Source organism: Charadrius vociferus, unplaced genomic scaffold, assembly GCF_000708025.1.
Source record: "Charadrius vociferus isolate BGI_N301 unplaced genomic scaffold, ASM70802v2 scaffold829, whole genome shotgun sequence".
NCBI classification, from domain to species: domain Eukaryota; kingdom Metazoa; phylum Chordata; class Aves; order Charadriiformes; family Charadriidae; genus Charadrius; species Charadrius vociferus.
In genome coordinates, this window is record NW_009650198.1 from 25,398 (window position 1) to 42,642 (window position 17,245).

At 41.2% G+C, this 17,245-nt stretch overlaps 1 protein-coding gene across 1 annotated transcript in view; it reads left to right on the top strand.

The window, feature by feature from the left end:
* The first annotated feature begins 1,166 nt into the window (after window positions 1–1,166).
* Window positions 1,167–17,245, top strand: part of NUP93 (nucleoporin 93kDa) — a 77,753-nt gene continuing 61,674 nt past the window's right edge. Inside the window, exons 1-2 of the mRNA XM_009892955.1 lie at window positions 1,167–1,384; window positions 1,927–2,044. Coding sequence (XP_009891257.1) covers window positions 1,206–1,384; window positions 1,927–2,044 — 297 coding nt within the window. The 5' untranslated portion in view covers window positions 1,167–1,205. The remainder of the gene's footprint in view (window positions 1,385–1,926; window positions 2,045–17,245) is intronic.

Genomic DNA, 17,245 nt, shown 5'->3' on the forward strand with positions numbered 1-17,245 from the left:
TTTACTTTTGAGTAAATGATAAAGAGCTGGAGTTTAATGATTGAGATCTGGTTTGGCTTATTTCATCCCAGGCACTTTGGGTTAGGGTGCAAATGCTATGAGAGATTATACTGGAGGTTCCCATGTCTGTAGCACCATTTAGCAAGACTACATTTCTAGGATTTCTGTGGCTTTACAGAGGTGCCGGGTGCTCATAGCAAGTAGCTGATCTAGCTACAAATCATGGATTTGGTGCGTGAAATTGAGGGTTTGGGTTTCATATTTCATTAATGTGGACTCCACTGCAGCTATGCTTTTTTCCACATTGATCCTAAGCATGTACTTTTTTGTCCTTTCTGTAAAAATAATGGGCTCAGTTCTGATTTTGGAACTGCACGATGCACTAGTGACCTCATTTGTTACAGCCCTTGCCTTATGCTCTAGAGCTTCTTTAACTATTCTCTCATTTGATCTATGCAAGCAATTCTCACAAACACTGGTACAATGGTGCAGTTTTCTGCCTGCATTGAAGTTAGACGCACGTCTTCTGCATTGGAACAACATGTACTTATTTCTTTTGACTTTGGGGGTTAATGATGTAGGGGTTAACACATCTTGACAGACAGCTAGTTATGGCTGTCTGTGTATATGCTCGTCTGTTTTGCTGTTAATTTAACCTCATGTTTATAAGTTATGTGTGTTTTCAGCCTTCATATGTACATATATATCTAGGCATGCATATGTATGTGTCTCCATATATAATATATAAAAATAGAGAATTGTAGAATATCTTGAGTTGGAAGGGACCCCTAAAGATCGAGTTCAGCTCTCCAAACTACCTATATATATATATATATGTGTGCATACAATTAATTTATAGCTAAATTAACACCAAATTCTTCACAGGGACTTCCCTGCTTTCACTCTCCTGTGTATCACGGCAGTATATGAGCTGTCACATGGCATCTGCATCCCACTTCTGACAGATCCATAGGTCTGCCTTAAGAACGTAGTCCTGCGAGGCAAAGCATTCCAAGACCACTTGAAAATATTTCCTTGATGTGTAGTGCTTGGGGAGGATGGGCAGAAGAGTATCCTGTTTTAGAAGACCTTCTCTTGCTGGTCTGTCTGTGCCCTGTATGTATAGAAACTGTTTATAGCTGAACAAGAATTTTCTCTCTTTCTCTGAAGGTTTCTGTGCATCTTGAGTGAAACCTGCAACAGAGATGGATACTGAAGGCTTTGGAGAGCTTCTCCAGCAGGCAGAACAGCTTGCAGCTGAGACAGAAGGTATCTCTGAGCTCCCTCATGTGGAACGCAACCTGCAGGAGATCCAGCAGGCTGGGGAGCGCCTGCGTTCCCGCACTCTGACCCGCACTTCCCAGGAGACTGCAGATGTTAAGGCGTAAGTACAGAGCGCCGGTACTGGAAACTCTAGACAGAGGGTAAAAGCTGTGTATGGGTTTAGTTTCTAATGTGTGGGGAGTCTTGCCAGGAGGACATGCCCAGGAGACACAGAATGACTGCAAAGCTGGGTTCCACCCCCCCCCCATTTCTCCTATTTACTGTAAAAAAAATATAGTAATTGAAGGATTTATCTGAGGAGCTGCCATTCCTGATATCAGGTACTAAAGCCAAAAAGTGCAGTACCTTGTTCTGGCCGCTGCTGAAGATATTTACCAACATCCTATAGAATTTTTCTGTCTGGATGGACTTGGCAGCTGTGCAGTGCTGCAGTGGAACGGCAGAAAGAGTTCAGAAGGGCTGAGGTGGTTAGATATACACACAGGGCTGTTTAAAGTTCGGGTTTTGTGCAGTTTTCATGACACAGCCGGGAGCGCTGTCTGTACGTGGGTAGCTGCTGACCTAAATATTGGCAATGAATTTGGGTTTAGAGTTCTGTCTGTTCAATACTAATTTCATACCTGTACAATTTCCTCCCTATAGGTCTGTTCTTCTTGGGTCTCGAGGGCTTGATATATCTCACATTTCTCAGCGACTAGAGAGTCTGAGTGCAGCCACTACGTTTGAGCCTCTCGAACCTGTGAAGGACACTGACATCCAGGTAGGGGCGTTTCTGACATGTGAATTATACTGCCCTTGTAACTGCCATTCCCGGGCTGTGGTTCAGAGCTCTTCTAAGGCCATTGTGGAAATAGAAATAGAATCATAGAATGGTTTGGGTGGGAAGGGACCTTGAAGATCATAAAGTTCCACCCCCCCCTGCCATGGGCAGGGACACCTCCCACCAGCCCAGGTTGCCCAAGGCCACATCCAGCCTGGCCTTGAACCCCTCCGGGGATGGGGCCTCACCAGCCTCTGGGCAACCTGTTCCAGTGCCTTACCACCCTCAAAGTGAAAAATTTCTTCCGAATGTTTAATCTAAACCTGCCCTCTTCCAGTTTAAAGCCATTCCCCCTCGTCCTATCACTACACGCCCTAGTAAAAAGTTCCTCCCCAGCTATGCTTTAGGCACTGGAAGGCCGCAATAAGAGCCCCCCGGAGCCTTCTCTTCTCCAGGCTGAACACCCCCAGCTCTCTCAGCCTCTCCTCATAGGAGAGGTGCTCCAGCCCTTGGATCATCCTCGTGGCTCTCCTCTGGACACACTCCAGCAGGTCCATGTCCTTCTTATGCTGGGGGCTCCAGAGCTGGACGCAGTACTCCAGGTGGGGTCTCACGAGAGTGGAGTAGAGGGGCAGTCTTGCTCTGTGTTCAATTCGTTGGCTAGAAGAAGTACAGAGGGCAGATGCTGCTTTCAGTGATGAAAGATGTTTGAGTTAGCTGTCAGAAACGGCATTAAGTACCAGACTGGCAGAAGTACTTTAAGTTCCAAACTCTTGCTCAAGTCAAGAGGAACTAGGTACATACTTAGTGTCTTTGTGGACCTGTCTTTGTTGGTTTTGCAAGCCTAAATTGCACAGGGGTACCTCTCCCTCATAATTTTGAGACTTTTTTTATGTCTGATTGGAAGAACACATGTGGAACCACTTGGCAATTTTGAGGTGTTGGAATAGGGGGCATTTAAGTCAACATAGAAAAGAGGTGAGTTTAGCTTTTGCTTTCACTGTATCTCAGATGTCGTAACCTTGTCTTGATGGTAGACTGACTTTGCCAGGTTTCATATGCTTTACCAGTGCGATTTAATCTTGTAAATTTATCATCTCCCCAGATGTCTTAGAAATTAATTTTCTATTTTTTCTTTGAGAGTTGCCTGCCCTTGCAGGATGTCTTCATGATGAGGAAATCTGTGGTATTCATTACTCAGTTAGGAGCTGGTTATGGAATTGATGTTGTGGGTTGCATTGAAGATAACTGTCTAAATTACTGGTTAATCATTTTGAAGCTTATATCTTCTCTCCTTACTGGCAGATGGCTAAGTTAGGAGGGTCAAAAGAGTTGTAAGTTCTTTTTTGCAGATGTAGTATGCCCTGAACTACTTAACTTCAGAAGGGAAAGGGAGGCGTGTGAAGTTACCCCATTTTATCTAATGGTATGTCTTATTTAAGCATTTGGTGCTGTCTGTTTTGGGTGGATGGGCCTTTAGTCTCATTCTAGCACAGGAGCCCTGGGGTCTCCTGTTTTCGGGCAGATTTACTTAATGCCCTATTCCCTAAGGCCCGTAGCCTTTCCTGTAGGCTGTGTGTGTGCCCTGGGGCCCATGGCAAGATGTTTCCTCACTGTGCAAGCACAACTTCTCCGTGTTGGGGCTGCCTTTGGGCCCCTTGGGCTGGGAACGTAGAGGGGTGACTGTGTGTGAGAACTGACTACTCGGAGCATCTAACGTGTCTCTTGCAGACGGGATTTCTTCTTGTGCCTTTGCACCTCTTGACCTTCTGGCAATGCCTAGCATATGTGGCGATCTTCTCTCACCTTCCGCAGATGATTTTCCCTTCTTTTTCACTAAAAATTTGTGCACTCTGGAGACTATCTATTGCATGATCATAGAGTGAGAGCTCTAAACCACTGGCACTCTTCACTTGTCTCTTCTCATTTTATTCTTCTGTTCCAATTTCTGATGTCATATTTCTAATTGGTGATGTTAAACTTGGTACATGTCTTCCTTGACCCCATTCTGTCTAAAGTTTTTTTTTTCAAGAGCTCTTCCTTTTTTTTTTTTTTAAAGTTTTACTACTGCTGTTAATTCTTCTTTGATTTCTGTTGGTTTTCTTTTCCTCTTTAAGAGCAATCTTATTGTAGAGTCTCAAGCTCAGGAGTAGTGGAGCTCTTGACTCTCTGGATCTGAGATTTGTGGCATATGAGAAAACAAGTAGAACTGTGTAATATTCACATTTCACTTTATTTTACTGATTACCTAATGAAAACGTGAAGGCTTTCTTCTTTCTCAATTATACCAGATCTCAAGGACTTATCATTTGGCGTGGTGATTCTGGTATATTCTGGTGATCTTCTTAGTATATTTTCTCCTCTCCATGACATCCAGTGTATTTCTTTTAAGACCTATGTCAATATTTGAATGTTTTTCATTAGAATGTGTTTATTTCTTTTCAAAAAGGAAGTGTTTACATGAATTGCCATGAATTCAAACTTAAGGGACTGAGCCTACTATACACTATTAAAATTATTTAAATAAAATAAGCATACTTATTTTTTAAACAAAAACAAGTGACAGGTACAATTTCTTAATTGGAAAATCTTGAAGGATGTGGGAGGAGATTTTTTAAAAAAAACCAAACAACCTTAACACCTGAAATCAAGAGACTTTCAACCATGCCTAAACAAAGTTGGTGTGCGAAATCCATTGTTTTCAGCTCCAAATGGTTTCTGTGGGAGCTGGGTACTTACCTTGCATAGACGTTCTTGAAAGTTTCTTAAATATCGGTCTGTTTGCATGTTTAGAGGCTGAAATGCCTCTGTGTCGAGCCATCATTTTCAATCTGTCTTTTTGCTACTAAAGTTAACGATTTCTTTGGTCTCAGAGAGACAATATGAAATGCAAACAATTTGAAATACAAGCTGGATACTTGTTTCTTTATATAAGGCATTTTAATTGATCGAACATTTTTGTGGTCTATTTCTTGTAGTATTCTAGTCCATCCTAGTGGAGCTTGACATGAAGCACATGTGTAAGAGCGTGTGTAAGTGTCATCTAGGAAATAAGAAATTTCTCATTCATTGTTTTCAAGCTTAATAAGTATGTTTAAGGGTCTGAATAAATACTGTGCTTTTTAATAAGTTTATATTGTGAATATAGATGAAGTTGTATCCTCCTGTTCAAGAAAAGCTTCAAATTTAGCATAAAAACGGGGGTTAATTGCAAATCAATGTGTTTAAATGGCCAAATCGGCCAATGAGATTCAGCCCTTCCTTTAGGAAAACAGCTAAAAAGTACAAATGAAAAACAGGATTAAAATCAATCATTTAAATCAAAGTTCCCTGCTTGCTGTTTTGAATCATGATTAACACTGGCGATTTAATCAGTGATCACTTTAATTGAAATCTAACTACTCATGTCTGAGGCCTAATACATGTGTGCTTTGAATTTTAATTTTTTTTTTTTTTTTGCAGGCCATGTGCAGAAAACATTTGTAGTAAATTAGCTGAAACCAGTTTGCAGTGGGAAGCATGGCAAGGTGCTCCGTTTTAGATCATCTTGCAGGCACCTGAGTAAAGTGTCAGTTTTAAATGGTTTGTTTTGCAGTTAACAGGTGGAAGGAGCTTTATGTTGTTTTGCAGAACATTATCCTTTGCTCTGTCTGAGGATATTTGCAGTCCAATCTCAAGCTGGCTGGCTCATGTCATGGCAATAGTCTGTGATCTGAAAGCAACTTGCTCAGAGTATGGCCTCATCTGTAGGTTCTGGTATGCAGTCCTCAACAAGAGAATCTTGTCCTTTCAGAGTAGTTTTTATTTAGTTTTTATTCTTAGTTATGTAAGAGGACCTTCGAGTTATACACTGCTGATCACCCTCTGATTAGCTCTGTTAACCGAGTAGGTCTTAAAATTATTTGATGTTTTAGATAACAATGTGTTGCAATGTGTTCCTTCCCGTGTTATTTTTTCTTGTAGCTTCTGATGATTGTTGGGATTTGTTTTCATTCTTCCTAGCTGATTAGTTTCATGAGGCTTCTTCAGGCTTGTTGTGTTTATTTCGGGCCAGGTGTAGCTATCTCTTTACACTGTGTAAAATTCTCCTTCCCCAAGTTGTTCCTATTGTATCCTGGAAGGCAGTGTGATGTAAGGAAGGGATCTGGTTTGTTGTTTTACAGAACTTTACTCATTTCTCTGCTGTTACTCAGGATTTACACAGACGTACTGGTAGGCTTTAACTCTGTGGATTGGGAAGGGCTGTTCTGTTCTGCATCATCTGCACTTTGTAGCATTACCATTACTCTTTTTGTTGGTTAAAAAACCAAACAAACAACTTTTCCCAAATACTTAATGAACTTGGTTCACCCTTTGTCCTCAGTATCGTAGGCTCAGCTGTCCTTTCCCAGTCCCATCTCTTCCTGATGCTCAACACCCATGCTCACAAGCCTGTGTAGTTTGCAGTAAATTTGTTTAGCCTTAAATCCTGTCTGAAACTTACTTGTTTGTAGATTCTTTAACACTTTAATTATTCATGTAGGTGTGGTGTCCCCCAAGCTTCAGTTTGTGCAGGCAGTGTTATCAGTTCAGGAATACTTTATAGCACCATTTGATTTAGAGGCTGAAACTTTTTTTCAGGTGAGCACCTGAAAGCACAAGTCTGCGCGTTCTTCTTCCCTGTAAAGCTGTGGTAGGACTCTGCATTGGTGCAGCCCGTGTACACTGCAGCGCGGGAGAAGGTGGTGCCTTGTGCCAGAGGTATAGACCTAATGCTTAGCCTTTGCTGACTGCTGCAGTTATGTGAAGGTTACAAATATGATTAAATCTTTATTGTATGAATTTTAGGTTTCTGCTGACTTCTAAATTCTATCAAAGCTCTTGCAACATGAAAATACTCCTTAGACTTCCTGCCGTGTGCTCCCACGTTGCTCCTTTGCATCCAGTGATTTCTCTTGACAGTTTGCTTGAGCTTCTCCAGTTTTCTCGCCTATTTGCTTATTGTCTCTGTTCCTTCTTATGTTGCGGTCTATTCTAGCAGCCTGTATGTGGGCAGCATAGAGAGATGCTCGAATCTCATCTCTCACGTGATGGCAGTTAGTGCTGCAGAAGGAGAATTCCAGGAAATATCCTGTTTCTTATATAGAGAGTAAAACAGAAAGAAAAATCGCAGGGGAGCATCCTGGGGCATGAAGTCCCAGGACGCTGATGTGAGACATCTGGAAAGCGTTAAGAGAATCTAGGAATTCACCTTAATAGAAGCCTCGGCTTGGGTTAACAAGCAAGAGGGACTTTCTGTACAGACCCTCTTTTAAATGGTACTCCATAGTGCTGACTAAAAAGTAGTGCACCAAATTGCAGCTCAATTAATTATCTGAATTATTTATCAGTTGTAAAATGTAGATTGCTTGAACATAAAAGGGTTGTGAGTCCAGGAAATGTCTCCCACTAGAGCAGTAGGCCGGGAAGATTATGAAAAAAAATTCTAGGCTTGCCATTAAATTATAGAATTTGTCGTTTTCTTCTCCCATTTCAAAGACTGCGTTCTTAAATTGCATGCAACACAACAAACACTTCTCGCAGGAAGTTGAGTTCCTAACAATTCCTATGTCAAGAGTTTATAAAGATCAAGATTTTCTAAATTGTGAAAAAGCCCTATTTTGGCAAAATCTTTTTCAAAGTTGAATGTGGTAGTCAAGTGATTCTTGATGCCATATTTAGCTCATAAATGCGTGTTGGTGTTTTTGTGTTTCTTTGTGGCTTTTGAAAAATCCCAGGTAACAGTGGAGCATGCAAGCTGGTATCTCAAAGATGGGGTGTATGTGTATAAACATAACATTGACGCTCTGTTCAGGGAAGGTATTTCTTCACTCTTCCAAAGATGCAAACTATGATGTCTTCTTCTAGTGAGCAGAGTCGTAGCAGACCTCTCTCAGGCCGCAGTGATGGCAGCCAGAGGAGGAATTATTACAAGTATAACTATATGATTACAAGTGTAACTAGGACCTGGCTCTTGCACGTGTGCTGTTTGGTTTACGTATGGACGTCAGAGAGAGGTTCGGTGCTGCTCTGTTAAACTTGTTTTGGGGTACCAGGTAGGGGTTAGTTGCAGAATCAAGGTCTGATTTACGCATACTAAGATATTTTCACTGATTACAGTATGCTTTACGGTCTCCTTTGTGTTTTGAACGCCTCGCGCTGGTGTGATATTAAATTTAGCCCTCCTCCATGCTTGTTTTGAAATGTTATGGTGGTAACTTTAAGAACTGGGTTTGCTCTCCCTTTTAAGGCTTGCTGCAGCTTTGTGCAGATCTGTATGGATGCTAGAAATGGACACGAGTTCTCCTTGCATACATTGTTTATATGCTTAGAAAGTTTGAGCTGAAATCCTGGTTCTGTTACACCGAAGGAAAATTTTGTTGAATTACCTCACTTGTACAACAGTTTCACCTTGGCCTTCTGACCTAGACAGGACTGGAATTAGAGGTTGCATACCAGGGTTTGGTTTTGATTTCTGGGTGTGGATGTTCAGAGCATTGACTGAGTAGCTCTCTGGAAGTCTAGATACAGAAACGGGAGCTTTTATCTAAATGAGGGCAGAAGGTTAGACTGAAATCTGTCCAAGTGGCAACAGAGGCAGACTGAAATTAAGTATCTGGGATATTTTCAAGTTTTTCAGAATACCATAAACAGGCAGCTTTGACTTCTTTTTTTAATGTTGGTGGGATCTGGGCCCCAGCACTGTATGTTCTGTTTGTGTGTATGTATGTGTGTGACTCATAATTTAAAAACACTACTCTGACATCAGGTACTGAAAGGGTGCATTATTCAACCGGCAAGCTCTTACTGCTATTTTATATTACCATTTGTGATATACTTTGTGGTATCTGCTAGAATAATACCGAAGCCTGTGGTAATCTACTAGAGTGTAACTAAAATCAGAGTTTATAAATGGAAATGCTGACACAACCTTAAAGGGGCAACCTCAAGTGCTGTTCACCATCCATTGTTCGCATTAGCTTAGCCTGAAAATGCATTTTTTCCTTCTGCAGATTTTGTCCTTTCCCATTTGCCAAACATTGATTTCTCTCCCCCTCCCCAAGTCCTTCAGTTCTAATGGAGCTTGAAATTAAGGTGGCTTTATTTTTCTGTCGCTTCCTTGTTCACCCTAATCGATGATGCCAGCACAGCTGTGGGGACCTTTTAACCATTGCAGAGCCAGGACAGTGAATGCAAGAGGACAACCTTCCACCTTATTTTTTTTTTAGGGTCAGTCGTTAGCTGTTGGTTTCTTTGCATTACTGCAGTCTGAATGAAAAATACTATTTGTGGTCATAGTTGTGAACTCTTCAAAAAGCTGTAGAAATCTTATGGTCCAAAAATACCTCTCTACAAAGGTTCTCAGAAGTAATTTTTTTCCTCCCTTTACTAGAGCATGCTAGTATCTAACCCCACGGTCTTTTTTGCCTAGGTTGTCTCATTGATTTCATTCAGGACTTGACCCTTAATGGATACATTTAGGCATGTAAATCAAGAATATAAATATCCTGGTAATTAAATGTGGCCAGAGGCAGTTTTAACACAATTGAAGAAAGCAGTGATGTGGAATGAATGAGTTTTTGACATGCAGCAAATGGAGTTAAGGGATATGGACCTTAGAAATATAAATTACAGAAACTTCCTCATGTCATCTCATCTCTGATGTGTTTGCACATCTCCCTTCTTCTAGGTAACATGTAACAATTGTATGTAAGCCTCTAAAGGAAACCTGCAGCCTGTCTGTGGCTCTCTGCTGGGGTAATAACACTGTGTGGAAAGAGAGCAGGGGAGGAAGAGAATCCCGAATCACTGGGAATGTATTTGGGAGTTTTGGATATTTTTTTTGCTTGTCACTTTTTCCCTCACATGCTTAGTCCACATCTAAGCAGCAGTTTTCTCTAGTTTTCATTACTGGTTTAATAGCATGATTTAGTAGTGCAGTTTTAAATTACCCTGACCTAATTAACCTTAAAAACAAACACACGCACCCCCCAAAGGCCTAAACCATGGCATATTTAACATAGAATGCTCTATGGTGTTTTGTTAGTTGGCCAGATTACAGTCGCTCAATAAATGCCGTGATACTGAATTATTTCAAATGTCTTTTGTTTGCTTGGTTGCATGCTAACTTGAGTAATTATGTGGTGATCTTCCAGTTCAACATGGTTCTGATCGTGGATTCCTAATGCTAAGGGGTTAGGAAGAGGGAGAGAAGAGACATGATCTGCCTTTCTCTTTCATCATGGGTAAACAAGAGAGTATGAAAGGGACATTTCAAAACTTTATGCTAATGCAAGGTCATGAGATGGAAAAATTGAGAACTCTTGTTCTGGTAGCTGTGTTTATTGACCTATTTAAATTCTGCTATGTCCTGGCACACTTTATATTTCCTGTCTGCTTAATCCAGATATGTTGTTTGCATCTCAAATAGGTACGACTGTAGACTTTTAATAAACGTCTTTGAAGTATCTATCATAAACATCTTAAAACGGAGATCAGATTTTGAGTTGCAACACTTGACTTCATTCCTCCCTCCCCTTTTTTCCTCCTTACTCTGCGTGGCTCTGCCCTTTGAAAATTGTTCCACTTCCTAATTGAATGTCAACTCGTATCCCTGTGAAGGGAAAAATACAGTATAAAAGGCAGTTTGGAGATCACATATCCAAAATACGGCCTCTTGTGTGCAGAGGTGTAGATAGCTCTGCTTCTCTCAGCATTGCAGGACCCTTGAAAACACCACGTGTAGCCGAAACTCTACAGCGAGCCTTGGCTGGTGGGATGCGATTATCCGAGTCCGAATTTCACCAAGACCCTGCTTGTAGCAATGTTAGTACTGCAAGAAGTGCTGTGGGATCGTTAATGACTTTCAGCATCCATGTTGCATCTTACCAGGAGGATGGCACTTCTGGCAACACGGTACCTCTTAATGTCACGCCATCCCGTTAATTTAGTGCTCGCTGAGGTCTTGTATTGACTACTGACCTAGACAGTGTGTGCTCAGCATGTGCAAATGAACTATTGGAATTAGTGTTTTCATTGTGCTGGAAAAATTTAGTAGAACAGTTTCCTCTCTGTGGCTGTACAGATTGGTGAGAAGAAACAATGCTGAGATGCAAATTCTTGCAACCTGGCAATTTGCCACCTCCGCGTATCATGTGATAGAGCAATTGCTTGGGCTGAAGAGATGGGTTTGTTTATTTGAGGCTCAAATGTAGCTTTTGCAAAGCACCACTCCCTTTTGTTTTGTAAAATATTGATATTTCCATCAATTTTGAAACCATTGTGAAGAAAGCGTAGACTTTACGGGAGAGGATTTGGAGATTTCCAGTACCTTGATTGTAGCCCTGCAGATCTTTTCTTTCAGAGCTGTGCAGGAATTTAACAGTGGAACTGGTTATACACAGAAGTGAACCTAATTAATCTTTGTTGCATTTAAGAGTGTGTGTGTGTGAAATCATGAAAAGTCAACAAGAAGGTAAATTAGGTTTCTAAAATATTAGCAGCATTTTGGATTGTAACAGTGTAAGACCACAGTTTGGAGGTGGGTTGTTTTTTGTTTTGTTTTTTTTTTAATGTATTTATTTTTGAAGTAATCAAATTCTTTCCTGAGTGGACCTCTTAGTGCTTCTGTGGAAATTGGAACCGGAGACAATGGGCTTTGGGAAGCTCTGCTCGTAGCCGTGCCAAGGTCTTGTTGCAGGGACTGGTGGCAGAAGCTTTCAGTCCCAGCGTTGCAGTGGGTTAAGGGATTTAAGCTATAGGTTTGGGCTTGAAAAATGTTTACCTGTTTAAGTCAGTATGGCTTTTCAGTTCTTGCTTCTGAAAAGGAGAAATAAAGAAAAATTCCCAACAGCAATAGGAAAAAAAAGAATTCTGATCTTCAGCAAACTTATCTGAAATGGGACAGAGTGGCTTGGAGCTGACCTATACATAGAGAGGTGGGTTTGTTACCTTTTTCCCAAAGTATTGTTTTTGCAGGGATTTTTGCTAGTGTCTTTATTACTTAAGCATTGTCTTCAGCATCTTTTTCAACTAATCCCTTATGGTGCCGTAAGCTGTACAAAACAAATCGCTCTTTCACAAGGGAAGTTTGTAACGTGGGCAGGCCAGACTGTCTCACTCAACTCCTGTGGTCACGAACGGCATAATACCCTGGACACTTTCCTTCCAGCAAGGCTCTTCATCAAATCTATTAGAAAAACCAGCAGCTGCTGCAGCTCTCGACTCCCTCCCATCCTTTCAAGCCCCCCTAATTTACTCGGGCCTCTTGAAAGTGTTACTCCACTGATGAATTCCACCGGGGTTTATTACTAAGCCATTTGCCTAATTTAGCAGTCTGGGAAAGGCCACAGGTATATTGTTGTGCATGCCCTCCTCTCCACTGTAGTAATTAGTCAGTTTGACTCTACATCCAAAATCTTAATCCTAGCCATTATCAAGCTTTAGTGTAAAATAGTCACTAACTAATAAGTGTGTAAACTGTTTACCAATGCCTGGGCATCAAACCGTGGATGTAGTTAAGCTTCCCCATGCAAAACAGCAGCCTGAAAATTTGGCAGTTTGCGGAAGAAATGTTTGGGTTGTGTGGATGGATGTGTTTTAACTTTCCTTTTTGAAGTCAAAATGAATTCTTATTCCTGCCAAGATATGCTCCTGAAAGAAAGTTGCAGCCTTTTGAGGTGGAACTAAGGACACATGCATTTGCTTCGCTCATTTAGATTTTTGGCACAACTTCTGTTCTCGCTGCCTCCTTTCTGTTTTCTTTCCTGTCCTTTATTTCTCATCTTTCTTCCACTTTTTTTTTCTTACTCCAGTTGCGTTTATTCCCTCTGCTTTCCTACTTTGGAATCGTTTATTACCTCCTGCCCGGTCTTTACTCAGGTCTGAGCTTTGACAACATTTTGGGTGCAAGAGTGTTATTTACTTACTTTGAGCTAAATGATTAATCTCCTGTTTAAACAAAAAGCAGTTGTTGTGAAATGACTTATGTTGGTTTTTTGGGCACATGGAAACGACCGAAAGATGCTTAGGGAGATGAGTTGGGAATTTTCTGTACCACTTTATTATATGTATCTTAGCAAGCATGCAAGATATATGATGCTTCCACCAGAAAGGATCCGCTTATGCAGCGTTTGGAACCCCAGCTAACGGATTCTTTTTTAGCTTAATCAGAACAGCATGCTTAATTGTTGCGTGGTAAAAATGGCTTGAGAAGGTTGGGGATAAGGAAGTTTTAAAATAACTTTATAGAGAATAAAATAGCGTGTTGGACTGTCCTTTTCAAGCAGCAATTTCTGGATTATGTGATATCTTCAGTGTTTATTGTGGGTGGAGTTGAGGAAGGGGAGAGAGGTTTTTGAACTTGCGGTATTTCTGAGGGAGCGAAGGGAAGACTCGCTGGTGTTACGTGAGTGCTGCTCAAAGGCTGGTGAATGAGGAAAGACTGTGTGGTAAACGCGTCGGTGCCTAATTTCAATTTCAGCAGCTTGCTTAAGCCTTTTTGAATGGTTCAATTGGCTATCCTAGACTTGAATCAGAGATCTGGGATTAGCTGAAACTAAATTTGTCATAGTTGATTTATTAGATCAGATTTGGGACACATCTATTCAGTTGCCTTTGTGTGCTTATGACCAGCACCGGATAATTCAGAGGAGAAACACTGACAAAGATGTTCATGGGGATATCTGCTTGCTTTATTAGGCTTCACCCTGTTCTCTAATGGTTAGAAATTGGTTAAAACCCTGAAGCATGAGGGATAATAATTCTTTCCACAATTTTTAGTGTTAAACGCAGCTCTAGATATTGTAAATATCCATATACATACTGACTCAGTTTTTAATCACATTATGTTTTTGGCCTTGCCATCTTCCTGTGGTACTAAGTTCCACAATTCAATTACAGACTGTGCTAAAATTTATTTCCTTTTATTGGTTTTGAGCTTGGCATCATTTAAACGGACATCCTTTGCTTGTTGTTCAGACCTGTGTGAACTGGATTTCCAGATCTGCCCTTTCTAGATCACTAATTTCACAGACTTAAAGTTCTTACTTCATTTCATTTTTTAATGCTACCCATCCCCAAAGTGTTTCCAGCTGACGTGAGAGGGCAGGCACGCTTTTGCTAATTCTCCAAATCTGTCCTGCGGTTTTTCTTTTGAAGGGTGGCTGTCCAGCTTACACGGTGTTCTTGATGAAGCCACGTCATTGTTTGGTTTCTCTGATAATAAAGTTCAGTGTAGCCAAACTTGGTGTGAAAGGCAGAAGTAGCAATCTGTGAAGGATTTGATTTCAATCTCAGATAAGTGGGAGTGCACAGGTGGGGATACCGTACAGTATCATGATAAATCCTTATCTCTAAATGTGTTTGCAAGCCAGTAGGATTCTTTGGGCCAGATTCTAATGTATGAGAGAAGACATTTCTGAAGAGAAGTGGGGGAGGAAATGGAGAGGGGAAAAAAACCAACCCATGTTTCAAATAGATGAGTGGGAACCTGCATGTTATCTCCAGATCCTCTTAGCAGTAATTGATTTTGCCTGCTATGGTTACCATATAGTAACTCTGAAACATTCATTATTTCTTTCCTCTCCTGCCCCAAGGCTTGTAACAGAAAACGGCATGTTTAAATCCTTTTACTCTGTCTGCTAAGTAGATGCAAAAACTTAAAGGCTTTAATGAATCCAAAATAAGGACTAATTCAGCAGCCAAAAGACCCACCATTGTCTTGGCTAATAGAGAGCATGCCCATCTTGAGGTCCTAGTGAAAGCTAAATGATGGAAGCTGGATGCACAGACCCACTTCGCTGTGGAATTACGCATTTGGACACCGTATTCTTTCTTTTTCATAGAGCGAACCCTGCTATATTTCTCTTCTTAGTCCCTGTCTAGCTTGATTTAATTTTTTCCAAGGCTAAAGATGGCTCATCCAGAAAATTTGCAGCTCATTTCTAATGGTAAGAAGCTTGATTACTCAACAGATACAGTGAATCAATATCGCCTCTCTTATTTTTGTTTTGCTATTTGGCTTGAGGTTAATGTTTTGGCTTTGTATTTGCTGGTCGGATGAAGTGCATGATAGTGCTGTACGGAATTAGTTAATGTGCTATGCTAAATGTTTTGTTGTTTGTCTGTGGTTTTGTACCCTCAGATGCCTTATTCTATGCCTTTTCTAATGTCCTCTTGTTGTTGTGTTTGGTTTTTTTTCTTCTGGGGAAAACCTTTGCGTCTTCTCAATGATGTCTGTTTTTAATAAGCTTATGGTTCAGTGAATTATGGAAACAGGCACTCGAGGTGGACACCTCCTCTGGCTTGTTGCTGGAACAGAGGGGTAGCTGAACTGGGAAGGGATTACCATCAACTAGTTGTGTAAAATCTTTGGCTAAGAGTTGATCTGTAACTTGTCACTCAGTTATATTCCTGTTAGTCACCATCGCAGAATTATTAACTCCTTTCCTACTTTCCTCTGTATTGGTGTGCTTTTTCCTTGTTTTGTCTGAGCCTTTTGTGTTTTCTTGCAGTGGCATCTCCAGCACGTAGAGTGTGTTGTGTTGTGTCATTTGAAAGCTGTCAGAAGACAGTCGGGAACCTCTAGGGCTTCTCCTGTGTTTTGTTCATGGTAGGTCCACTGAGTCAGCAGGGCAGTCCTCCCTGTGAGAAGAATCCGGGGTTTGTTTTGAAGGCTGGGTGGTACTTGCTGACATTTAGGGGTGCTGGGTTTGGGGATGAAACATTACATGGGAGGCTATCCATGCCTAGGAATACCAGAAATGGCGTGCCTTTTGCAAGGCATCGCTAGCAAAAAAGAAGCAAGTCTTGCTTTTCAGTTAGGAGTTATCCCTGTAATAAATACCCAAAGCTAAGCTTTGTGGAGAGATAATGTCCTTCTGCAGCAGAATAGCAGAACAGATCTCCTTCCAGCAGTAAAATGAGCATCAGGGGATTGAATCTGCAGTCTGTCTTAAAGGGCAGGATTTAGTTGTTTGTCTCAATAGATCTATCTTCTCTCAGTTATAGGTTTGCCCTGTTTGTCTCAAGATTTCTTCCTCCAGCTCTTCTGCATTCATTGCCTCTTAAGAACTGCCTGTAACATTTTCTCTTTCTCAGATGAAATACTAATTTCCAGCCAATATATTATGTATTAGCAATGCATCGTGGCAACAAATGTTGCTTGAAACCACGTATTCCGAGAGGAAGGTGGGAAGCACAATTCAGAGACTCGTGTCGTTGCAGAGACGGCTCAGCAGAACATGTTGCATGTGGGAAGTGCCCCTGTGGATCCAGAGAAGGTTCATTGTGCCACCTCGTTTCTAAATCCATTGATTTTATGCAGACCTCTGAGGTGGATCCTTTTGCCTTTAGCACCCCTGGTTGTTGTCATCTACAGGAAAGAACATGACTCGATACTGGGATATGCAAATCCCGCGTTTGTCTTGTTACAAGCATGCTGGGTGGTTATGGCCATCTCACACCAAGGACAATGGTGAAATCTTTTCCCCTGCTTCTCTAAACCCTGTACCCTTTACGTGACTGTACTGTGCAGAAGATGTTCTTTGCCTGGTCCATGGCCACATGTATCTCCCTTTGTAGGAGCAAGTGTTTAACTGGTGTCTTGAAACAGAAATTTTTCTCTGAGACTTTGTATGAACCGTAACATGGAAACTTTGAAATTAGAGTCATATGCTGAAGCAAGAGAAGGATGGCCACAGCTTACAAGGGAGATGTTTTTTACAGGCACTATTTTGTATGCTGATTAATTGACTTTAGGCAAGTTCAACAGGTGAAGGCTCGCTTTGCACTGCATCTGGTGCAAGAGTTTTAATCTGGTTGTACACGCCACTGAAGAGCATAGGTAGGTATGCAGGCAGGCTGTGCCTTCGCATTGGTGAGGCTCTCTTTCTAGTGTCAAAGGCAATGGCTTGCTTGATTTCATCCTTTTCCTAACTGAAGTTCCAGAATGATGAATTGAAAATTATCGTGACCAGTATCCTGTACCTATCTGCCTTATATAAAATGCATGCAGTAGACAGTGAAATTGAATCGCTGTCACGTGTGACTAAAGAAAAGGGCTTTTTGTTTCTTTCACATTTTATTTTTCAGCGAGTGTTGCAATTTATTTTTGTAAGCTGAACGTGTAGTTAATGCGCTTCCTTGAGAAGCTGAGAGGTTCTGTTCAATGTGTGAATTCAC